The following is a 25,785-nucleotide window of genomic DNA, read 5'->3' on the forward strand; positions in this document are numbered from 1 at the left end:
GGAGACTCCCTGCTTCCTCAACACTACCTGTCCCTCCACCTACCTATGTATTGTCCGAAAACTTGGCCTAATCATTGAAGCAATCACAATACCCTCCCTGTGGAACAGCACTAGTCACTGCAGCCAACCAGAATAGGCCCGCTTTATTCCCACTCTTTGCCTCCTGCCAGTCAGCCGACCTTCTATCCATACTAGTATCTTTCCTGTCACACCATGGGCTCTAATCTTGTTAAGCAGCCTCATGTGTGGAATCTTATCAAAAGCCCTCTGAAAATCCAAGTAAACACCATCCACTGACCCTTTTTTGTCTCATCTCCAATATTCTCCCTTCCTCTCTGGGGTCGGTGTGCATTATATGGCATCACTGTGCACCATATACAGAACCACAGCAGCAAAGTGTCACTGTTTCATCAGTAGCAAATCACAACCTGCAGACTTCAGCAGCCAGGAAGACAGGAGTGAGTGAGTGACTGGCAGTACCACGATCTCAGAGATACCCCAGAGTCGTGACCTCCTTCGTAGAAACTTACTTGACTCTTGTGTCATCATTGGGGGTCACAGTTCAGAAGCTTGCTACATAACATATGCTGGGAAGTTTTCTTCACTATGTGAACTGCAGCTGTTTAAGGCAGCCCAAAGATGATCAGTAAGTGCTCACCTTGCCAGCAGACAGCACTTTCCAAGAATTAATACAACAAAATCAGCAAGAAACCAAACAAGGAATCACAGTGTCAGAATCACAAATAACTGCTCAGGAATAATCATTATTTTTTATTCCTTTAGAATTTTAGAGTTATTTGCATGACGTCTATGATTTAAGTGATCAATTTATCAGTCAGGATCTCCTGCTTGTAACCACAGACACCGAGATACAGTAACTCCTACTCATCGAGAAATCCATGAAGTGATGTCGAAGATAGCATCAGACAGTTGGCAGCAATTTTAATCTCAAACATTACTTTCGGCAGTTTTGAAAGAGGATTCTTAATGGAAGTGATTTATATGAAGATGCTATTTTTGAAGTCGTCAAAAAAGAGGGTTTAAAATATTTTTAAAATCTTTTGCGAACTTGCCCTGCCATCTGCTGCTTTTTCCATCATTAGAGACCATGATGACACCTTTCTCCCTCGTTCTCTCCAAGGCCAGGACTCAAGCTACAGTGCGGCACCAAAGGTAGCAGAGAGTTCACAAATATAGACATGGCACCTGAGCTTGCTCCATGCCTTTCACAGGATCAGTCCGTGGTCAATGATGAGAACACTCAATGTTCTATTGGCAGTGACAATTAGGCCAACCATATTTTATTTTCCAGTCTCACCAGCTGGTACCACTCCTCACAACCAATCATGTCACTGGCCAGCTTGTCCTCTAATTCTCCCACATCCCCGCCCCTAAATCTTAAACTGACCCCTAACTCCCTTCTCTGTCCCCAAAACTATCCATCCAGGATCGAGGACTATGGTCCGGAGATGGGTTGATGGGTCTAGGCAAAATAGCTGTTCAGCACAGACTAGATGGGCCAAAGGACCTCTGTGCTGTAGTGCTCTGTCACTCAACACAGGGAACTTTCACTTAGCCGGACGCCAATACGAACTCTGCCTTATCGATAACAGAAGTGTCTTGTTTCCAATTCAGAATACTTGTTACACAATTCATGAGCACGGAAAACATCTTGCCAGTTGATGCCAGAATGACAGTGATGAAAGACAAGTTTAATAGCAGTACTAATGATTCCCCGGACTCAACAATGCTACCTGAAAGGGCTGCTGAGTGATAAAAAGTGCACCTGCATTGGGCGATGAAGTGCTAAAAACTAAAGGAATATGACTCATCTCGGATAGCAGCCCCATCTAGTTTGGTATTAAGATGGGGAGCGCAGTACAACAGCTATCTCTGCGCAATCTTTGGAGAATTAGAAATTTTAAGCAGCTTGATAAATGGGAAGAGATTATAGTAGGGTGTTAAAATGATCAAATATACAAAACCTTAGTCTAAATGCATCTACTCCTAATTCAGCAGGTAAGTGTTTTTGATAACATCTTTAATGAATAGAGCAAGTCAAAGATTCAAGGATCATTTATTACCTATGTATGTATACAGAATACAACTCTGAGATTTGTTCTCCCATGGGCAGCCACGAAACAAAGGAACACCGAGGAACCTGTTCAAGAAAACATCAAGCACCCAACGCGCAGAAAAGGACAAATTCTGCAAACGGCAGAAAGTGAGTGAACAACACACAGAATATCAAACACCAAACCAGGAGTCCAGTGCTATTCAGGTTAGTTCAGTTCAGCGGCATGCCGCTAGCCCATTGCAGGCTGCAGAGCCGTTCTTCACTGAAGTGGCCCAGTCCGTGTCAATCACCTCGATCAACCCACTCAAAAGCAGCAAAATAGGGTAATCCTGAAATATATGCAGCACAAACCTCAAAACAAGTCCAAAGCCTCACTGATCAATCCTTGCAATTTAGGTCCCAAGGCTCCTGCACTTCCCTCCAACAGCAGCTAGTGAGAGGGAGAAGAAGACTGGTTAAATGCACGCAGACACGCTGAACACCAGCCCATCCTCCGCTCTTGTCCTCATCGACTTCAACCGTGCTCAACACCTCAGATGAAGAGATGTAATGGAGTTGATCATGGGCTCACGCCCTTGTCTCCAGGCATCTAGGTTTCTAGGCCACACACTCCACTCCAAACCTCACCGAACTCCATTGGAGATAGCAAAGCGCCAGATCGCTCAATCGGCCCAAAAGCACACCATCAACATGTCAGAATCAGGTTTATTATCACTGGCATGTGACATGAAATTTGTTAACTTAGCAGCAGCAATTCAATGCAATACATAATCTAGCAAAGACAGAAAAAAAACATAATAATAAATAAACAAGTAAATCAATTACATATATTGAATAGATTTTTAAAAATGCGCAAAATCAGAAATACTGTATATTAAAAAAAGTGAGGTAGCGTCCAAAGCTTCAATGTCCATTTAGGAATCGGATGGCAGAGGGGAAGAAGCTGTTCCTGAATCGCTGAGTGTGTGCCTTCAGGCTTCTGTGTTTTCTATCTGATGGTATCAGTGAGAAAAGGGCATGTCCTGGGTGCTGGAGGTCCTTAATAATGGACGCTACCTTTCTGAGAAACCACTCCCTAAAGATGTCCTGGGTACTTTGTGGGCTAGTGCCCAAGATACAGCTGACTAGATTTACAACCTTCTGCAGCTTCTTTTGGTCCTGTGCAGTAGCCCCTCCGTACCAGACAGTGATGCAGCCTGTCAGAATGCTCTCCACAGTACAACTATAGAAGTTTTTGAGTGTATTTGTTGACATGCCAAATCGCTTCAAACACCTAATAAAGTATAGCCGCTGTCTTGCCTTCTTTATGACTACTTTGATATGTTGGGACCAGGTTAGATTCTCAGAGATCTTGAGACCGAGGAACTCGAAGCTGCTCACTCTCTCCACTTCTGATCCCTCTATGAGGACTGCAATGTGCTCCTTTGTCTTACCCTTCCTGAAGTCCACAATCAGCTCTTTTGTCTTACTGACGTTGAATCACAGGTTCCAATCACACACAACTTAGTAGTAGAATCATATTTGAAAGATGATGTACAAGCAGTAGTTCTGTGAACTGTCTGCAGGGCGTTGCCGTTAGTCACATTGTTCCCTGGCACTATCTTGAAGTTACAATTCCCCTCATTAATTAGCTGTCAGTATGAGAAATCCTTTTAGAACTCCAAACAAACATGCAGCAATTATATCTACTAAAACAAAACTCAGGCTGCACTATGCAAAGGTAATTGCTGGGAAGGGATCAGAATTTCATCCAATTCCATTGGAGGCCAAAGATAAAGGTATTAAGGGAAAACAATGATTTAAAAAGGTAGTGGATGACTGATTGCCCTCCATTTAGCCACACATGAAACAATTTCCACTGCTCCTTAAATTCTGATGTCACTTTCTCTGAACATGAAAAACATGCAGGTCCATCATAAAATCAAAAAAAAAACTGTGCTACCTAAGACAAAGTGTTTTTCTAACACCAGCAAACTCAGCCTTGAGGCCAAGTAACAGCATAAAAAAAGGCAAATTCTAGTGGGAGCAAATCTTATGAGGTCAAAATAGTGTGCCTAAGGTATAAATACAGAGGCTTTGATGAGGGGTGCTTTGGTGGGCAGGTGCATCAAAATAAGGTCTGTTTTTTCCTTTCCTTCTTTTAATCCAGTCATAACTCAAGGGGTAGAAACAGCAGTTTATGGATGGCTGTGAAACTTGGGAGATCTGGTTTCCCTGACAACCGCATTTGCAGGAAGTGTGTCCAGCTGAATCTTCGCTCATACCACGTGGATCAATTGGAGCAGCAGTTAGACTTACAGGGGCAGAAACTACCATAGCCAGGAGCATCAGGGAGGTGACCACACTGCAGGCTCAGTTAGATCGGTGGGTGACTGCTAGGAGGGGCAAGCAGATAGTAAGGGAGTCCCCTATAGCTATTCCCCTCTTTCACAGATACACTGCCCTGGATAGTTTTGGGTGGGGATGGGTGAAGCATTGAGTATAAAAGTGGTAAGTCACCTTTTACTGTATAAAACTTTGATCAGGCCACATTTGAAGCACTGTGTGACCACATGATAGGAAGGATCTAGAAGCTTTGCAGAAGGTGCAGAAAGGTTTCGTTGAGATATGCCTGAATTGGGGTGTATTTTAGGTAGTACGACAAAGGTGAATGATCTTCTCTGGAGTGCGGAGGTTGAGAAGCAACCCGATAACAGTTTATAAGATTACCAGAGGCATAGATAAAGTATATGGTCAGAGCCTTTTTCCCCAGGTTGGAAACATGGAGCAAGTTTAATTTGGCATTGCAGATACGGAGAGTCAAAGAGTCTCTTCCTGTGCTGCACTTGTTTATTTTATCATTTTACGCCCCTCTTAGAGCTGCTTTCAAGCAATAAAAAATGTGGGAAACTTGGCAGTATGGACACAGTAACCTCCCACAAACACCCAATTTCATAATGAACAGGCAGTTTTTTGGACTTTTTCTTGAGCATTCTTTCAGGTTTAACTACTGTCCAGAATACTGCCTCTGCCCTTCTTTGAAGGAATGGCAAGAGATCTTTTACATCTGAATGATAAAGCAGAGAGGGTCACAGTACAACATATGGTCACACCCAGCAGTGACACACTCCCTTAGTACTGTATAGAAGTATCAGCCAAGATGACTTAGCTAGTGCTACTGAACTTGGGAGTGGAGTCTTCTGACCCGGTTGAAAGAGTGGTCATTTCTGATCCGTGGCTGACTCAAGTCTGCGACCTCAGCTACATCTATGTGTGTAGAGTCCTGATAAAAGCATGCAATCCAGCCCCACACGCAAGGAGTGAACAATGACCCAAGAAAGCACAGCAGAGAGCCAGCTGGCCCAGCAGTGATAAACGTCAATGCAACATCATTTCTTGAGCCATGGCCAGGCTTTCTTGGTCAGATCAAAACAATGAACCTTCCTGTTTCCTGGTTTACGTTGACCTTATTCTCACAAAAAAATAATCTGGTGGCTTTCAAATGAGTCTTTGTAGATAGGGTTGAGAATATCTAGGAAGTTTGGTGGCGGGGTGGGGGTGTGGTGACTGTAAGGAAATTCCACACCACAGCTATATTATTGCCATCAATCTGAGATAGTGTTGGCTTCTTGCATCTTATATTCACTTGCCAATTGAATGATGTACACATGATGGCAGGAAGAGTCCCCAGAATAAAAACCTATCAAGATTAAGCAGGCATATCTGCCTACCTAAAGGTTAATTACACAATATTGTTTCAACATAAATCATTAATAGTTATTATAAGTCCCTTTCTTCTGTTATCTACTTTTACATCATTATTAATTTAGCTAGCATTTCAGGAGATTAGCATCAGTAACTTCCACGATTTTTCTTGCTAGACCTGCCTCACTGACGTAGGTAATCCAAATCAAAACCCAGTCCTCGTCTGTTAAGATCTGCTCTCAGGCTAAGGAACACAAATTTGCTCCACGCGCCATTTATAACACATGATTATGCTTTGGCTTCCTATCAGATGTTAATTGGGAAACAAGACAACAATTGTTCTACATAGAGCATCCAATAAAAAATATTGCACAACCCTTAACTAAAAATAGCACACGGCCTGAAACATTACCCTCAATTATTCTTTATAGATACTTAATCTCCAAGAAGGAAGCTCAAGGGTGGAGTTAGAGAAAGACAGTCAAAAACATAGATCCAAATGCACACTCCACAAACACTAACACAGAGAAACACGTAGGCCCAAACAAACACATGCATAATACAGGCAAAGGTAGTTGAATACTACTTGCAGGCAGGCTGGCTATCTTTCTCCATTACAGGGGGTTGTCGGAGTTCATTTTCTTGTACACAGATAGTGGTGGGTGGTGGGTGGTGGGTGGTGGGTACATGGAACGCCTTGCCAGGGGTGGTGGTAGAGGCAGATACATTAGAGACATTTTAGAAACTCTTAGTTAGGTACGTGTGTGATAAAAATGGAGGGCTATGTTGGAAGGAAAGTTTGGATTGATCTTAGAGTAGGTTAAAAGTTCAGCACAGGATTGTGTGCTGAGGAGCCAGTACTGTGCTGTCATGATCTGTGTCCTATTCATGGAGCTGGTAATTCTGTCCCAAGAAAAGCCAGTGTAAGGATAAGTTACTTTAGTCACTAAATATAGAGCCACCATAAAACTATGAATGGCTTTTCAAGCCAATCACACAAAAAAAAAATCACATATATCTTCTTTGGGAATATGTAAAGGTCTTTGCAATTATAATGAGAGGACATTTGGAAATTACAAAAGGCACAATACCGTTGAAAGCATTTCTTTCTTCATGATTTTGCTGGATGGATGATGCTGTTTGGTTGCCAAGAATTAGCAACTGCAAATATCAAATTGCTACTCCAACATGCATCATTAATACCCTATTATTTAAAATGTTGTTTAGATTTATTTGAAATAATTGGAATTATTCCTGAAGTATCAAAAATCTCTGCAGATGCTGGAAATCAAAAATAAAAGCAAAAAATGCAGGTTAGGCTGCATCTGTGGAGAAAGGAGCATATCTAAAGCTTCATTTCAGAGACCCTTTGTCAGAACTGGCAAAGTGAAATAAAAAAGGTATAATTGTAAATTGGTGGGAGGGGAGTAAGTAATGAATAGGACAAATGAAATATCTGTGATAAGGTGAAAACAGGCCAAATGGATTACTGTGGCAATTAAAGTTTAAATTTAAAAATTTTAAAAAAACTCTTGCCTGTGCTGTGCGTTGCTGCCTAGCAAAAACATCCTAGCAAGTGAGGTTGTACCAATGGAGAGAGTCAAAAACAGATGAATGACTGAGAGCAGAAGTGGCCAGCTCCAGAGCAGACAGGAAGAGAGCAACCTTAAACTGGAGAAACGTGGGTGGCTGTAACAAGCATAGATGGAAATTGAAATGCTGTTCCTGTAGCTTGCTTTTGGCCACAGATCGATAGGTCAGATAGGTAGCAATATGAAGAACTAAAGAGGAAAGCAACAGTGAGCTTCTGCGGACTGGGAGCAGATACTCTGCACAGTGATCAGTAAATCTACACTTGGTTTATGTCCTGTGCTTTTTGAACGAACTATTTACTGAGGAAGTTTACAGTGAGCATCATCTCCAACACTAGCTGACATAGCGCTAACAATAGACCATCCGTTACTTTTCGAATGGAATTCCTTGTGTCCTTATAACCTCTCACTCTTTTCAACCCTTGAAAGCCAGTCTACTCAAACTTTCCTTGTGAAAACTCCTCTCTGTGAGGAATCAATCTACAAATGTTTCAATGCACTGCTTTCAAGGCATTCTTGTTTAAACGAGGAGTCAAAAACTGATTGTAATGTTCCAGGTGTGATCTCAAAACCCGAGAGGAATTGTAGTATGACTTCCCTTCTCTATTCCTCTTGTAATTAAGGTCAACAATCTTTTCCTTCCATAATTGCATATTCCTATGCTTAATAAGGTAGCCACTGAGTGTATGTTTATGGTCTTCTGTTGCTGTAGCCCACTTGCTTTGAAGTTCAACATGTTGTGCCTCCAGACATGCTTTTCTGCACACCACTGTTGTAACGTGTGGTTATTAGAGTTACTGTTACCTTCCTGTCAGCTTGAGCCAGTACCAGTCAGACCACTTACTTCTGAACTCTCTCATTAACTAGGTGTTTTCACCCACAGGACTGCTGCTCTTCGGATTTTTTTGTTTATGGCACAATTCTCTGCAAACTTTAGAGACTGCTGTGCATGAAAATCTCAGGGGATCAGCAATTTCGGAGATACTCAAACTACCCCATCTGGCACCAAGAATCATTCCATAATCCAAGCCACTTTGATCACATTTCTTTTCTATTCTGATGTTTTGTAGTAACAATAAATGAACCTCTTAACCATATCTGCCACATGATTGTTTCATTAGATATTTGAATTAACGAGCAAGTGCACAGGTGTACCTAATTAAGCGGCCACTGAGTGCATGTTGTATCTGACCACTAACCTTCAGTGCTGATAGACACTGGCCTTGGCACATACATGCCTAATAAACTTTTTGTCTGTCAAAAGGAGGCAGCTAAATTACTAACTTTTTGAAGGCCTATTTACTGCAACGTAGGAGAATGAGGGAAAATCTCATAGAGGTATGCAAAATAGAGGAGTATGGATAGAGTTTGCAGGCTTTCCCCCAGGTTTGGTGATACTCCTAGGGTTAAAGCTGAAATATTTAAGGGGAATCTAATGGAACACTTCTTCACTGAGAGAGTGGTGCAAGTGTGGAATGAGCTGCCAGCAGAAGTGATTCAAAACCAGCATTCAACACAAGAAGGTGGCATCCATCATGAAGGACCCTCATCATCCAGATCATGTCCTCTTCTCATTGCTACCAGCGGGGAGGAAGTACAGGAGCCTGAAGACACACACTCAGTACTTATTGTCCTCTGTCATCAGATTTCTGAATTATCCATGAACGCTATCTCATTAATTTCTGTTTTTTGTACTATTTATCTATTGGGGGTTCAATTGTAACATTAAGAGAAATTTGGATAGGAAGGTTGATGGGGGAGGTTTGGAGGGATATGGTCCTAGGTAGATCAGGTTGGCATGGACTAGATGAGCCAAACAGCCTGTATCTGTGCCGTGCTACTCTCTGACTCCATGAGAAAGGGTCCAAGCAGGAACTTAATGAAGTGAAGCATTTTCTAAATGCACCTCTAGGAGTCATTATAACAAATAACTTTTCTAAACTTGAATTACAATGCAGACATCCACATTCAAAGCATGTCCAGACATTCGGTGTAAATAGCTTTCAAAAGGCAGGCTGCCTGCTGGTTAAAAAGTACTTCTGTGCCTGAAGTCACACGATTAGTTGAGTGACCTTTTCCCATGTTCTACAAGCGAACACAATTTCAGCATGAAATTTCACATACCAATCCAGGTTGCTGTGCTGTATATATTCCCTTTGCAACAAATACAGTCCGTGCTTTAAGCATTCAACAACAGTTTTGAATGCATCTCTATCAATGGTACATGCTTCTTTTGTGATCCCATTCAAAATAACCTTCGGGTGAGATGCTTGCTTCACACACAAGTTAACAATTCACAAATGACCACTTACCACTGCAAACTCTCAAAGAATCAACATGTAAAATTTGTGCATGTCGCATTGCCAATACAGCTTCCATCTTTTTGGGTGCACGTTTGTAGCATTTCCACTCAGCATATCATAAAAAAAAAATCAGACTTCCCTCCAAGGACTCTGCCTACAACTCTCGCTGCCTTGGTAGAGATACGAACGTAACTAAGGGCCCCTCCCACCCCAGATATCTCGCTTTCCAAATCCCCATCCCATTGGGCAGCAGATACAAAAGCTTACATAGACTAGACTCAAGGACAGTTTCTATCCTGCTCTTATGACCACTAAAAGGTCCCATTGTACGATAAGATGGACTCTTGACCTTTGAACCTACCTCATCATGGCTTTGCACCTTACTGCCTACATTGCACCTTGCACTTCTCTGCAACTGTAACACTTTATTGTGCCTTCTGTTATTGCCTATTTTCCCCTCCCCTGCACTCCCTCAATATACGTCATCAGCATAGATGGCATACAAAACAACAGAACAATAGTAGTGAATTCTGAAGCCCTCGCACAGTTCATGATATTTAACCTTGCTTTAAAATACACAGTGCTTGCAAGGCAACGGCTCAAGTACTGACCAGATTCACAATAAAATGTCACTATCCAAGGCTGAACTATAAAACATCATATCAACAACCACAAATAGAGCTGCTTCTTCCCCTCTGCCATCAGGTTTCTGACCAGTCCAGGAACACAACCTCACTATTCGCCTTTCGCACTATTATTTATTTATTCATTCATTTACTTGTTGTAACTTATAATAGCTTGTTATCTCTCGCACTGCTGCACAAAACAAAAAAATTTCACGACATACGTCGGCGATAATAAACTTGATTCTGATTTGGATTCACAATCGCTGCCACCAAGCTTGAAATGTCGAATATCGTACATGTGAGACCAATCTTCACCTTTCCCTGTGTCCTAACTAATATTCGATTTTCATTTCTCAGAGGTCACGGGAGACTTGGACAGACCTGTTCATGGAATTAGATCACAGATCTGACAAGACCCCAGTGAAATGCAGGACTTACTGAAAGGGCTGAATTTCTGCTCTTGTCCCTGAGTACCTTTGTAGAAGTTAGGTAACTAGGTTCCACTGGGTATGTACTCTGTGGTCGAGGCCTGAAACTTTGACTGTTTATTAATTTCCATGGATGCTGCCTGACCTGCTGAGTTCCTCCAGCATCTTGTGTGCGTTGCTTTGAATTTCCAGCATCTGCAGACTTTCTTGTGTTTATGTTCTCAAGTTGGCTGTGAATAAAATGAAACCACAACCTAGACAGGTCTGGGCAAAGAAAATGTCTCATGGTCTGACAGAACCAAAACCAAGATATGGTAAATTCAACGTATCCAAGTTCCTCTGCAGGGTCCTCCATTGCAAACTCAAGCTCCATCCAAGGCATTTCTATAAAATGTGCATAATGCATAATACATAATGTGTGCAAGATCCAGTGGGGAAAGCGGGCAGGCGCTCACAGACCTGAATGGAAACTGGAAGCAGGTCTGCGAGCAAGTTAACAGGTAGGGAGAGGTCCAAGTTTAGCATGGTTCGAAGGTTCGATTTGTAAGGAGCATCAGGAGACTTCTTAAAGACAGATTAAGTCTGAGTTTTGAGCAGACATCAAGTCTGCTGCCTGGCTTGCCATTGAAGTGGAGGCTAGGGCTTCCTTTGAGGATCACTGGGTCAGGATCTGGGCACTGAGTGAATCTTTGGTATTTGGGTGGGGGATGTGGTTAGGAACATCAGGGAATGAAGGGATTGGGGAGGCAGTGAGTTGGTCACTGCTTTCTGGCCCAAAGGGTCAAAGTTAAGCATGGGATTTGGTTTCTGGGGGCCCTGATCCAGCAGTGCATTATTAAGCCCCAGTTGTCCAGTATGTGACCAGCGATCATCACTCCAAGTACCAACTTGGTCCAGTGCATTCCCTGCAATGCTCTAAAAGGCATGCGGCAAGAGGAATGATATATTATGTGACAGATGTATGAGTTTCTGAAACTGAATAAAAGCAACCTTTCCTTAAATTCAAAAGATCAAAATTGAAGGCAAGACACCTTTAAAATACATATGTGGAAACAAGCATGCTGGCCTTAATTTGGATGCAGCCTGTTCGAGGACTGGACAAGTGTCAGAACAGGAGGTCTGACTGTACAGGTTGTTGGCATTCATTAGTGTAAACAGGGTGCCTCGTTCACTGGTGGAGTTTCGTGCACAGTAAGGGAAATGAGGTGTCAATCAAGAGCAAACAAATGCAAAGGATCAGCACCTACAGTGCCTCCCCTGAACATGGTATTGAATATTCCCAGACCAAACTTTTAATTCAGATTGCAAGAATAATTAAAAAGGGCTTAAAATACAAAATGACTGAAAAATATTGGTCATTATCATCACAACTCCCATGCCAGTAAATAAGAGGATGTGTCACTGCTGGCAATGAGGTAACATAATTACCTGCTGAGCTGTGTCACAGCCAGCTTTACAAATGGTGATTATTAAGTCTCACTGGTGGCTTAGGTTGTGCTTCAATTGTATTATGTGATTAAAACATAATCTAGAATTTGGCAGCAAGGTCTCAACTCAGCGCCACAGAGCGGCAAACAATTCAGCTTCACTCCCTGTTGAATGAGTTTAATATTAGAACCTGACTCACAACCGTGATCCAGTTAAGAACACTATTTATGAAACAGCGGTGTTCTGTGACTTGAAAGTTGCATTTAAGTTACCTTGACTGCATCTTTAGGAGGTCGGTTTCTTTGTTGAGGCAATGATTGTTTGTTCACAGATGGGGCCAGGCATAGGGGAAAAGTTCAGCATGTTCTACTTGTCCACAATTATCCTAAAGAAATAGGTGGTGAATCCCTTGTTGAATTGTTTCCTTCGGGTGCTCTGGTCTCCTCCCACAGTCCAAAGACATACCGGTTGGTAGGTTAACTGGTCATTGTAAATTGTCCCGTAATTAGGCTAGGATTAAATTGGGGGACTGCTGTGCAGCATTGTTCGAAAGGCCAGAAGAGCCTGTTCTGTGCTGCATCTCAATAAATCAATAAATTGCTGATGTCCTTGAGATGAAAATACAAGCAGACTTACATGTATTTGACTGCACGAAGAGCAGAGAGAAAATAAATAGTAACAGACTTTCTCCTGTATCAGAGGCATTTAAAGCTAGAGGACATAGGTTTAAGATGCAGGACAAGAGGTTTAGAGGAAGATGCAGAAATAATTTTTCTCATTCAGAGGGTTTTTGGATTTGGGAATGCGCTGGCTGATGGGGAACTACAGACAGGCTATCACAACTTTTATGGGAAAAAAAAGTAAAACTGCAGTCCAACTACTCAGAAACCCCACTTGTTCTGAGTGATGGTTCTGCATTATCTTTCAGCTCACTGAGGCCTTAGCTCCCATGCTCCTTTTCAACCACACACAGAAATTTTCATAACACTGTGTAATGTAATAATGTCTAAAAGAAGTGAATTTATAGTATCTTCAGATATTAACAGGAATAATATACAATGGCCCAGAAAATCTGCCAATATGGCACCAAAGTCTTGAGTCTAGTGGAATATTGGAGCTTTACTGTCTCTCTGAGAGCAATTGAACCCCCAGGCATAGCTGGCAATGGCCCAAATGCAGTCAGTGCAGACATAGTCCTTGCTGTGTTATATTTCTCTGTGACTCTAAAGTTCTCTGAAGTCAGCTATTGGGCTTATTTTAGGATCTTGGCTGATCAGAGAAAAATGAATCCTGATATACTTCAATGTCAGATTGGCAAGTGTCTTAACAGGAAAATTCCAGGATATGTTTTCCTCTTGCACATGGTATTTTTGCCCCAGGACGAATTGTGGGTTAAGGGAAAGCTGCAGGTATGGCCAAGGGCGGGGACTCAAAATGCTAATCTTGCTGTTGATCAAACCCTCCAGCAGTCACATTTCATGGTGAAGGTTCTGAGAACATTTTTCTTTAAGACCATAAAGGCATAGGAGCAGAATTAGGCCATTTGGCCCATCGAGTTTGCATCGCGGCCCGGTATGCTGGCTGCATTACGGGGAACACCAATGCCTTTGAATGGAAGAAGTAGTGGATTCAGCCCAGTACATCACAGATAAAGCCCTCCCAATCATTGAGCACATCTACATGCAATGATGCATCCATTATCAAAGATCCTCACCACCCAGGTCATGTTCTTTTCTTGTCGCTGCCATCAGGTAGCCTCAGGACTCACAACACTAGGTTCAAGAACAGTTACTACCCCTCAGCCATCAAGCTGTTGAACAAAAGGTGGTAACTACACTCACCTATTGAGATGTTCTCACAATCAATAATCTCACTTTAAGGACACTTTGTCTTGTTCTTTCATGCTCTCATTATTTATTGTTATGTATTTATAGTTGTACTTGCATATTTTGTTGTCTTCCAAGCTCTACTTGATCTTGCATTGATCCTGTTACACAGTAGTTACTATTCTATATATTTGTTGTGTATGCCCGCAGGAAAAAAGAATCTCAGGCTTGCATATGGTGGCATAAATGCATTCTGATGATAAAATTCACTTTGAACTTTGAGTCTGCTCTGCCATTCCATCATGGCTGATTTATTATCCCTCTCAACCCCATTCTCCTGCCTTCTCCCCATAACCTTTGACGCCCTTACTAATCAAGAATTATCAACCTCCACTTTAAAACAGACCTAATTATTTGGCCTCCACAGTCATCCGTAACAATGAGTTCCACAGATTCACCTCCCTCTGGATAAAGAAATTCCTCCTTATCTCTGTTCTAAAGGGAAATCTGAGGCTCTGCCCTCTGGTACTAGATTCCCCCACTATAGTAAATGTCCTCTCTGAGAAGGCCCTTCAATATTCGATAGGTTTCAGTGAGATTTTTCTAGCTGTCACATTGTTATTGCCCACACCCCATCATCCACTGGACTGGGTGTTCAAGGCATCTCAGAGAGAAGGTGGTAGATCTGGAGTGACAGATTAGCCAAACCACGTAAAGATGACAGACCTCCTCCTCATTCATGAGCTTTTAGTGAACCAGTCAGGATTTTACAATTTAGCTTGCACAAGGTCCATGCTTTTGATTTTATATTTACTTAATCCACAAAATTTGAATCCACAGTTGCAACAGTGGAATTTCAAATTCACATCGATTTCATGGACCCAAAAGTTGACCAGCAATCTGACCAAGTACAGAAATGGTAGCAGGAACCTCAGTACTTTGAGAGCAAGATTCGGTAAGAATTTTATTTTGAACAAGCTGTCGGAGACAGGTCTTTCACTGGTGCCGTAGCCTTTTTGAGAAAAAGCCAGCAGACCTGTTCAGCTGAGATTCAGGAAGTAAGGCCCAAGGGAGTCTTAAGTAATTCTACAAATCACTTTGTGAAATGCTCTCAAAAATCAAATGTTAATTGAAAAAGAAGAGATAAACTTTATTTTGCTGTAATTATATTTCATGAAATATCTTCAAATGATTCTGCATCCCCCATTTCAGTAGTAGCTGTTTAAAGTAAAAGGTCTCCATCGAAAGAAGCATATGAAGCCACTTCAAATATACAAAAGCAAAATACTGCAGACATTGGAAATCTGAAATAAAATAATGTTGGAAGCTATCAGCAACCTGTAGACCAGGACTCAGATTTAACATTTCAGCTCAATTAACTTTCTTCAAATGTAATGTATATATTATTGGTACCCTTACATCTGAAAAAACTGTATTTCTGAATCACAGGCTCTACATAAACAATCTCGAATTCCTTTCCCAGAAATTACAAATTTAGCACGTGACATCCATGAAGAGAGGGACACCAGAGATTGCTAGGGTGTGTGGGGTGGTGGGAGAGGTGCTGTTTGAGATTACGTGAGGTTTGGTAAAATGATTTGTGCCAATAAGTTCAGAAAATGAAGTAAAACTAAATAAATGTACTCACCAGTTTAGAGCTGCTTTCACCCACTGGGAATTCTTGGGACAACCCAGCTGCTTAAAGGAAAGAGTATGTGATAAAAAAAAAAGAGGCACTTCTGAGTGACTGGGGAGGGAGGAAGGGAGGGATGGTTGTCAATTAGTGTGAAAACGTAGGGCTTTGAGCCAAAGACATTGAGGTCCAAAGCCCTGAACAAATTGATCATGAAATATGTTGGTTAATGGAAATCTAAAGAAAAACAGAACAATGGAGACGCTCAACAAATCAGCCAGCCTCTATGAACAGAGGAATAGTCTTAATTCCAGCTCAGTGCTCTTTGTTGAAACTAAACATCCACCTCCATTTCTGAATCACTCCAGCTGGACTCCCTTCCATCCAAAAGCAACAAAGGATAAATTAGATCATAAAGAGTGTTTAGCTCTCTTAGCCCATAATGTCTGCCCATTCTCAGGTGCACAGTGCCAGAACCAAATGCTCCCAGGTCAGGTACAGTGTGTACCAATATAGAAAACAAAGTGCCAGTGATCTAACTAGACTACCTCTTTGGTCCTAAAGGGAACCCATTGTATCATAAAGTGTATCTGTTTCTCTCAGATGTAATATCTTCCCATTTCAAGCAGATAATGCTCAAACCAGTCAGTTGTAGATTGAGGAAAGCGCAGAATATCTGATTAAATAATTTTTCTGTTTCTATTCACAAGGGAATCTCTAATATACAGCAGTCTCATTTTTCATATTCCCACATCAGCTGCACTATGATCAGAACCAGAATCAGGTTTATTATTACGGATATACCGCGTTGTGAAATTTGTTGTTTTGCAGCAACAGTACTGTGTAGTACATAAACAATACTATAAATTATAAAAGAAATATAAAAAATATAAAGAGTACAAAGTAGTGAAGTAGCATTCGTAGACCTTTCAGATATCTGATGACAGAGGGGAGGAAGCTGTTCCTAAAACACTGAGTGAGTGTGTTGGCACGTGGCCAAGTGGTTAAGGCATCGGTCCAGTGATCTGAAGGTTGCTAGTTCGAGCCTCAGCTGAGGCAGCGTGTTGTGTCCTTGAGCAAGTTACTTAACCACGCATTGCTCTGAGACAACACCGGTGCCAAGCTGTATCGGCCCTAGTGCCCTTCCCTTGGACAACATCGGTGGCGTGGAGAGGGGAGACTTGCAGCATGGGCAACTGCTGGTCTTCCATACAACCTTGCCCAGGTCTGCACCCTGGAAACCTTCCAAGGCACAAATCCATGGTCTCTCGAGACTAACGGATGCCTATTATTGAGTGAGTATGCATCTTCAGGCTCCTGAAACTCCTCCTCATTGGTAGTGATGAGATGGCAAGGGTTTATAATGCTTGATGCCGCCTTCTTGAGGCACTGCAATTTCAAGATGGCCTTGATGGTAAGGAGGTTAGTGCCCATGATAGAATTGGTTGGGTTTACAACACTCCGCAACTTTTTTTAAAGTCCTGTCCATTTGCACTTCCATACTAAATTATGATGCAACTGGTCAGAATTCTGCCCACAGTATAGCTAGAGAAATTTGTGAGAATCTTTGGTGATATATCAATTGTCCTCAAAATCCCAGTGAAGGAGAGCTGCTAGTGTGTCTTCTTTATAATTGTATCCATATGTTGAGGCCAGGAGAGATCATTTGAGATGTTGGCACCCAAGAACTTGAACCTGCTCACCATTTCCACTGGTGTGCGTTCTCCCAATTTCTCTTTCTGAAGTCTATAATCAATTCCTTGGTCTTAGTGATGTTGGCTGCAAGGCTGTTGTTGCGACACCACTCAATCATGCAATCTATTGAACTCCTTTATGTTTCCTCATCATCATCTGAGACTCTGCCAGCAACCGCTATGTCATTGGAAAATTTATAGATTATGTTTGAGCTGTGTGTGCCAAACCACACAGTCAAGAGTGTACAGACAGCAGAGCAGTAGACTAAGCATACAACCTTGAGCTGTGCTTGCATTGATTGTCAGTAATGAGTAGACGTTATTTCTAAACCACACTAACTGGTTTCCCAATAATGAAGTCAAGGAGTAAGTTGCAGAGGGAGGTACGGAGGCCTAAGTTTTAAAGCTTGGTGATTAGTACCGAGGGGAGGATGGTGTTGACTGCTGAGCTGCAATCAATAAACAGCAGTCTGATGTAGGTATTGCTGTTGTCCAGGGGACCTAAGGCTGAGTGGAGAGCCAGCGAGATTGCATCCACTGTCGACCTATTGTGCTGGTTGGCAAATAACAGCAGGCCCATGTCCTTGCTCAGGCAGGAGTAAATTCTAGCCAGGACCAAAGTCGCAAAGCACTTAATTACAGTAAATTTGAGTGCTACCAGGCGAAAGCCATTGAGGGAATTCTTGGGCACAGGTATGACTGATGCCCTTTTGAAGCAGGTGGGAACTTCTGATTACAGCGGTCAAAGGCTGAAGATGTCCTTGAACACTCCAGCTAGTTGGCACAGGTTTTCAATGCCCTGCCAGGGACAGAACTGGGGCCTGACACGTTGGGAAGCTTCACTCTCTTGAAAAATGCTCCGAATGCAGCCTCAGAGATGAATATCACGGGGTTGCCAGGAGCTTTAAGGATTTGTACAGGTATAGTTTAATTCTCCTTTTCAAAGTGCATATAAAAGGCATTGAGCTCACCTGGGAGTGAAGCATCACAGCCATTCATGATGTTGGAGTTTCGCCTTATAGGAAGTATTGGCATGCAAACTGCTAACATGCATCTGACTGTATCTCTAATTTCACCTAGAATTGCTTTTATACTATTACCATAGCTTTCCAAAGGTCATACCTGGACTCTGGATCTCTGACTTAAACGCCACAGATCTAGCCCTCAGCTGACTGTAAATCTCCTGGTTCATCCACAGCTTCTAGTTTGGTTTCCATTACGTTTGCAAAGGCACAAAGTCATCCACACTGGTCTTAGAGTTTAGACAAACAATTTAGTACAACTTAACAGTAAAGGAAAACAGAAAACAATGCATCTAATATTTTAAGGATAACTTAAAGGGGCCCCACAGTCAATAAAGCACATCATGCTGCAGTCACTATGCATGCAACTAGTTCATATTAGTGTGATGAACATCAATTAATCTGTTTTTCTATGCCATACTAAGGAATAATACTGTCTCCCAAAATGCTTAGGAGTATCTATTGTTCAAGCTAACACAAAGATTAAAAAACATGCAAGAATGCCAGGACTGGACAGGTTTCGTAAAATACAAATTATTAACAATATGTGACATGAGCAACTATATTTTATTTTCATGTCTTCATGTAATATCTGGGCAGTGGTAATCAGGCTACTAAGGGTTGTATGCCACCATATTGTACACAACAGCAGGATTGCTCAAGTCTCATAAGCCCCCTCTGCTGTAGTGCACATTCCAGTCACTCCTACCACCTGCTACTTCCAAGCTGCAACCCCACTTGTTTATTCTTCTTCAGAAGAGAGCAGTAGTTTCTGACCGGGCAGAAGAAAACCTGAACCAAAGGGTGTCCTTTATTGTTATAGCACACACTCACGGCTGCACTTTGTGCTCTGGGCTGTCACTTTTGAGTAATTTATGGCATAAATTTATGGCATTTGTAGCTGGATTAAGAATGCTGAAACATATTATAGCATACCTTTTAGATAAAATACTGGGAAGGTAATCATTTTCTTGTATGTGTAATATGTGCTCATGTCTCTGATTCCATTTTTACCAAAAGAAATTCATGAATTTTAATAACTCTTTGGTGGTGGAATTCTTAAAATATTTAATCTCTAAATAACGGACCAGATGCTGGAGGAACTCAGCAGGTCAAGTAACAAGCTAATGGTCTTGAACTGAAATCCCTCTCTTTCCAGATGAAGGACATCAATCTAAACTGTGGACTGCCCATTTCCTCCACAGAAGCTGCCTTACCTGCTGAGGTCCTCCAGCATCTTGTTTTTTGCTCCAGGTTTAAGCATCTGTAGACTCTTGTATCTCTATGATCTCTACATGTTCACTACACAAATATTTTTACCTTAACAGCTCCCAAAAGCCTACCTTGATCATGCTAAACTTTACATATTAAGTCTGAATTTCACAAGGCAGTGTCGCAACAACAAATGCAAAGAGAAAACATCTTTCCAAGGATTTTTAGAGTCACAGAGTCACAGAAAAATACAGCACAGAAATAGGCTCTTCAATCCATCTAGACTGTGCTGAACTATTTAAAGTGCCTAGTCCCATCAACCTGCACCCGGACCATAGCTCCATTTACATATCCAAACTTTTCCTAAATGTTCAATTCGAGCTTGCATGCACCACTTATGCTTGCTGCTCATTACACACTCCCACAACCCTCTGAGTGAAGAAGTTTCCCCTCACGTTCTCCACACACTTTTCACCTTTCACTCTTAACCCATAACCCATGGTTGCAGTCCCATTCAACTTGAATGGGAAAAAGCCTGCTTGCATTTAATTTATCGATACTCCTCATAATTATGTAGATGTTTAATTTTGTAAATAATTTTTGTAAATGTAAATTATCTTTCTAACAATTTAAAGCCCATTCATTTGGTAGACTCCAATAAACTGTCAAATAGTTCAGATATTGGAAGCTCTCCTGTGCTGCAGTGTACATTCCTCTCAGAGGAATGATTCCTATCCACTGTTACTGGCAGCTTGTAGCACAACATATTTGTCTTTTCTGAAAAACTATTACTCAAGCTTCCTGTTATCAAGTGCAAGTCGAGTACACTTTCAAACAAATGCCCATGTCATTCCTGTGTCTAGGCACAGAACAAGAGTGCAGAAATCCCCATGTATTGTGTATAGTCAACAGAATAAGCCTCCTCTCACAAGTGAAGACAGTATATCCAGCGAAGGTTTATTAGACTGAGTGTTAGGATCCAGTGGATTATCCTAGGAAGATAGTTTAATTTTATACTCCCTAGAATCCAGAAGAGTGAGAGAGGATCTCAATGTAACACATGATGGTCTTAAAAGTATTTACAGGACACATGCTGGGAGGCTGTGTCATGGTAATAAGATATTTAGAATAAGTGATTACTTCTCAGAATATTGGATTGTTCATTGAGGGCTGAGGGGATGACACTTCTTCACACTCCAGAACATTGAGTAAATTCAAGATGTATTTTTTTTTGGTAGCAAGGGAATCAATGGGAATGAAGGATAATTGAGCAAGGTTGCGGTGAGGCAGCAGGTAAGCCTCATCTTAATAAATGGCCAATTGCTTACTCCTGTTCCATCCGTTATGTTTGATAAACCTGAAGGCAGGCCTGAACCCAAATCATTGTTGCTGACAATGGCACTGGAGATCAGCTGCCCCATCGAGAAGCTAGCCAATAATCTCCTCATAATTTCACAATGGCTGATTTCTGTACGCAAGTAAAGTATTCACAACCACACTATAATGATAGTGGTCAAATCCAACCTTCTTTAATTGAGGTTCATTGTACTTTCCCAGCACTTTGGTTAAATGAGTGATTCTGATGTCCGTTAAACAACAATTGAAAAGAGCAATGGTTCTATGCTGCACAAAATATGCACATTTAAAAACATCCCAGGTGAGAAATTCTTAACCTAGTTTTATATCTACCTGAGAAGGTAACAGGGTTTACGGCAACTGAAAGATAGGTCGTCCAAAAGTACAGTTTTCTGTCACTCCTGAAGTCTGTACACTGAAAACTGAATCCATACCTTTCTGGCGAGGTATGTGAATATCACCGACAAAACTAATTTAACACTTTGTGAAGTTCCTTGTTATTCAGTGTGCCAAATGAACTTCGTTATATGAAATTGAAAATGACCTGATTCTTCTTTCCAGTTATCCTTAAAATATTGGAGCAAATAAGATAACATTCAAAATCATCAATTCTCGAGAAGAAACTAAACACATTAAGTGCTGGTATTTAAATGCTGTTTATTGCTCGGTGCTGCTCAGTATGGTGAATTAAATAACACCAGCTATAGCGTCTACACCTGCAGAAATTACAGTTCAGCACAGCCACGTTAATGTTTTTCTCAAGCCATCATATATCTCTGGGACCCAAATGAACTGGCAAAACAAAATAAAGCACTCTACCTGTGTGTGACAGAAATAGTGATAGAAATTGGCTTCAAGCCTTTCCCATGGGACAAGCATAAGAAAAAGTAATATTGCCTGAAACAATAAAATGTGGAAGGTGTATGATCAGTAAATAGTTTGCGACATCTATCACATTCGAGCCTATCAAATTGAGTGACGTCAGTGCTGAAGGACAGAATTATTGTTTTTCTATTTTAACATTTAGACCATAAGACATTGGAGCAGAATTAAGTCAATCACCCCATCGAGCTTGCTCTGCCATTCCATCGTAGTTGATTTATTATCCCTCTCAATCCCATTCTCTTCCTTCTACCCATAACCTTTAACCCCCTTACTAGTCAACCTCCACTTTAAATATGTCCAATGACAGAGCCTCCAGAGCCATCTATGGTAATGAGTTCCATGGATTCACCACTCTCTGGCTAAATAATTTCTTCCTTATCTCTACTCTAAAATGACATCCTTCTGTTCTGAGGTCGTGCCCTCTGATCCTAAACTTCCCCACTATAGGAAACATCCTCTCGACATTCATCCTGTCTAGGCCTTTCAATGAGATTCCCACACCCCTTCTTCTAAACTCCAGCGAGTACAGGCCCAAAGCCATCAAAAGCTTCTCGTGTGTTAACCTGTTAATCCCCAGGGTCATTCTCATGAACCTCCTCTGGACCCTCTTCAATGCCATCACATCCTTTCTTCAATATGGCACCCAGAACTGCTCACAATACTCCAAGTGCCATCTGCTTGATACAGCCTCAGCATTACAGGCTCACTTTTATATTCCAGTCCTCTCAAGATGAATTTGTCTTCCAGACCACTGATTCAAACTGCCAGTTAATATTTAGGGAATCCTGCATGAGGACTTCAAAGCCACTTTGCAGCTCTGATGTTTGAATTTTCTCCCCACTTAGAAAATAGTCTACGTCTTTATTCCTTCTACCAAAGTGCATGACCATACATTTCCCTACACTATATCCCATCTGCCACATTTTTGCTCTTTTTCCTAATCTACATCCTTCTTCAGACTCTCTGTTTCTTCAACACTACCTACCGCTCCACTTATCTTCGTATCATCTGCAGTCTTGGTCATACCATCACCAGTTCTGCCATCCAAATCATTGACATATAATATGAAAAGACACAGTTCCAACACTGACCCCTGCAGTATACCAGCAGACACCACAAGCCAATCAGAAAGGGTCCTCTTTATAGCCTCCTTTTGCCTCCTGCCAATCAGCCAATCTTCTATCCATGTTAGTATCTTGTCTGTAACACCACAGACTCTTTTCTTGTTAAGCAGCCTCATGTGCAGCACCTTGTCAAAGGCCTTCTGAAGATCTAAGTTAGCAACATCCACTGACTCTCCCTTGTCTATTCTGCCTGTAGTTTCCTCTATTATTTCCACCAGATTTGTCAGGCGAGATTTCCCCTTAAGAAAACCATGCTGACTTTGGCCTATTTGATCATGTACCATGTACTTCCAAGAACCCTGAATCCTTAATAAACTCCAACATCTTCCCAACCATGGAAGTCAGGCTAAGTGGCCTGTGATTTCCTATCTTTTGCCTCCCTCCCTTCTTAAAGAATAGACTGACATCAGTAATTTTCCAATCCTCCAGAAACATGACGTGAGAAGTAGAGGAACATCTGGAGAAATTTCTGAAATGCCCGGTTCGCTGCCGCTGCTACTGTGCGATCGAGAATCTCCGGAGGGAAGGCCCCAAAATCCCCAGCTTTGCCTGCTGCTGGCGACCGAGGCTGAGGTCGAAGCGTTCGGCAGAGATGGTGCTCGGTAGTCAGTGTCGGAGGGCTGATCAGAGCTCGAAGTTTTCGGACAACTCAGAGTCGGACTGTGGTCGGGCATGGCAGGGAGAGTTTTCTTCCTTCTCCCGTCTGTGTGAGATGTGGGACTTTCGAGAGACTTTGAACTTTTTTACTGTGCCATGACCTGTTCTTCATCAAGTTATGGTATTGTTGCACTGTTGTAACTACATGTTATAATTATGTGGTTTTTGTTAGTTTTTCTGTCTTGGTCTGTCCTGTGTTTCTGTGATATCACACCGGAGGAATATTGTATCATTTCTTAATGCATGCATTACTAAATGACAATAAAAGAGGACTGCATGTCCTCATAATCTAATCTAACATTCCCAAATCTAGTGATTTTTGAAAGATCACAACTAATGCCTCCACAATCTCTTAAGCCACCTCTTTCAGAACCCTGAGATGCAGTACATCTGATCCAGGTGAATTATCTACCTTTAGAACTTTCAGCTTCCCAAGCACCTTCTCCTTAGTAATAGCAGCCACACTCACTTCTGTCCCCTGATATCCTTGAATTTCTGGCATACTGGTGGTGTCTCCTACAGTGAAGACTGACACAAAATACTTAGTCATTTAATCCACCATTTCTCTGTACCCCATTACTACCTCTCCAGCGTCATTTTCCAGCGGTCCGGTATCCACTCTCAATCTCTTTTATTATTCATAAATCTGAAAAAAATTATTTTCACTGGACAGGCGGAGCAAACTCAAGACGACGATTCCTTTGCTTGCATTTTTGGAAACAGCTTTATTTCTTTAATATCTCTGTTTTTCCTTTTCAAAGTATTTTTGAAGACTCTGACCTGGAGTTACACTCTGACTTCGGATCTTTGCAGGAATGGGATCCGCTCTCAGGGCCTCACGACTGGCCGTTTTTTGATATCCCAAGGACACGGCCTAGAAGGCTAGCACGCCTTCAGGGTGCTGGCTTTTCGTGGCTCTGGGGACAGGCTGATTCTAGGCCGGTGCCCCTGACTGAAGCATCGTGGTAGAACACGGAACATCGGGAGCAGCGGGTTCACAGCCGGGGGTTGTGTGTCCAGGGAGCTGCACCTTTATAGTGCTGACCCTCCGGCCTCAGAGCTCGGAAAAAGTGATGCAACAGACTTTTACCACTGTAAATCAGCGAGTTGTTTGTTATGTCTCCCTTCTCGCTGTGAAACTGGGACACCTCTTTTTCCCTTATTAGGGAGAGAGAATCTGTAGTATGTCGAATTACCGGGTGAATAAGTCGTTTTTGGGGTACTGCAAGTCTGTGTCTTTACTGATGCTTTGCTGCATGCTCGAGTGCTCGGTGGACGGCGCTGATGCTATTTTGCTGGTGGGGGTGGGGTGGGGGGTTGTTGCCTTGCTGCTGCCTGTGCAGGGGAAGGGGGAGCTGGGGGGGTGCTTTAGGTTTTTAATGTTTTCATGGTCATTCATTCCTTAGGGCACTCCTCTGTTTCTGTGGACGTTTGCAAAGAAAACGAATTTCTGAAAGTATATTGTATACCTTTCTCTGACATTAAATGTCCCTATTGGTATCCTCTTTTATATTATTGGCTAGCTTACATACCTTCACCTTTTCTCTCCTTCTGGCTTTTTTAGTTGCCTTCTGATGGTCTTTAAAAGCTGCCCAATCTTCTAACTTCCTACTATTTTTTTGCTACATTATACGCCCTCTCTTTTGCTTTTATTCTGTCTCTAACTTCCCTTATCAGCAACAGTTGCCTCATGCTCCCTTTAGAAAACTACTTCTTTGGTGCTTGCATCAGACATTCCTCAACAAATCCAAGGACCAGGAAGGAAATCCACAGGATTTCCAATATTTCTCTCTCTTTGGTCAAGCTCATTTACCTCTCAGCACCCAAACTTTAGAGTCATATGTGCTGGTGGGTCTCATCGCCACTTCCTCTTCCTCCATTTCTAGCACCTTCCTTTCCATGAAACTAACAAATATCTGTTTCCCCCTTTCCTTCCTCTTTCCAATATTTTACATTTTCTGATTTTAATTAGCACATTCTGGAGCTCAGCAGATTATTGGAGGCTTGTCAAAATCCAAGAGAGCTCCTCTATTCCCCAAAACCTCAGGACCATCTTCACAAAGAGCCAGTGGGAATATATACACGTGTTTCTGCAGGCAAGACTAGCCACACTCTGCTGCTTTGGTTCTTGAATGAACCAGCACAAAGCTAATCACAACCTCATTGTTGTGAACTTGTGATCCTGTGTATTGGAGCTTGCCCACTAGGCGGTGATGCGACCCATCGGAATGTGCAGTG

At 42.0% G+C, this 25,785-nt stretch overlaps 1 protein-coding gene across 3 annotated transcripts in view; it reads right to left on the reverse strand.

Annotated features, from left to right (window-relative positions):
- plcb1 (phospholipase C beta 1) overlaps positions 1–25,785 on the reverse strand; it is a 958,218-nt gene that overhangs the window by 628,798 nt on the left and 303,635 nt on the right. For 2 of the 3 annotated variants that reach the window (XM_063056184.1, XM_063056186.1), the window contains exon 4: positions 15,613–15,659. The exons of the other annotated variant lie outside the window; for it this stretch is intronic. In XM_063056184.1, the coding sequence (XP_062912254.1) occupies positions 15,613–15,659 (47 nt within the window). The remainder of the gene's footprint in view (positions 1–15,612; positions 15,660–25,785) is intronic. 3 annotated transcript variants of the gene reach the window in all.

The sequence above is a fragment of the Mobula hypostoma genome, chromosome 8, assembly GCF_963921235.1.
Source record: "Mobula hypostoma chromosome 8, sMobHyp1.1, whole genome shotgun sequence".
Lineage (NCBI taxonomy): Eukaryota > Metazoa > Chordata > Chondrichthyes > Myliobatiformes > Myliobatidae > Mobula > Mobula hypostoma.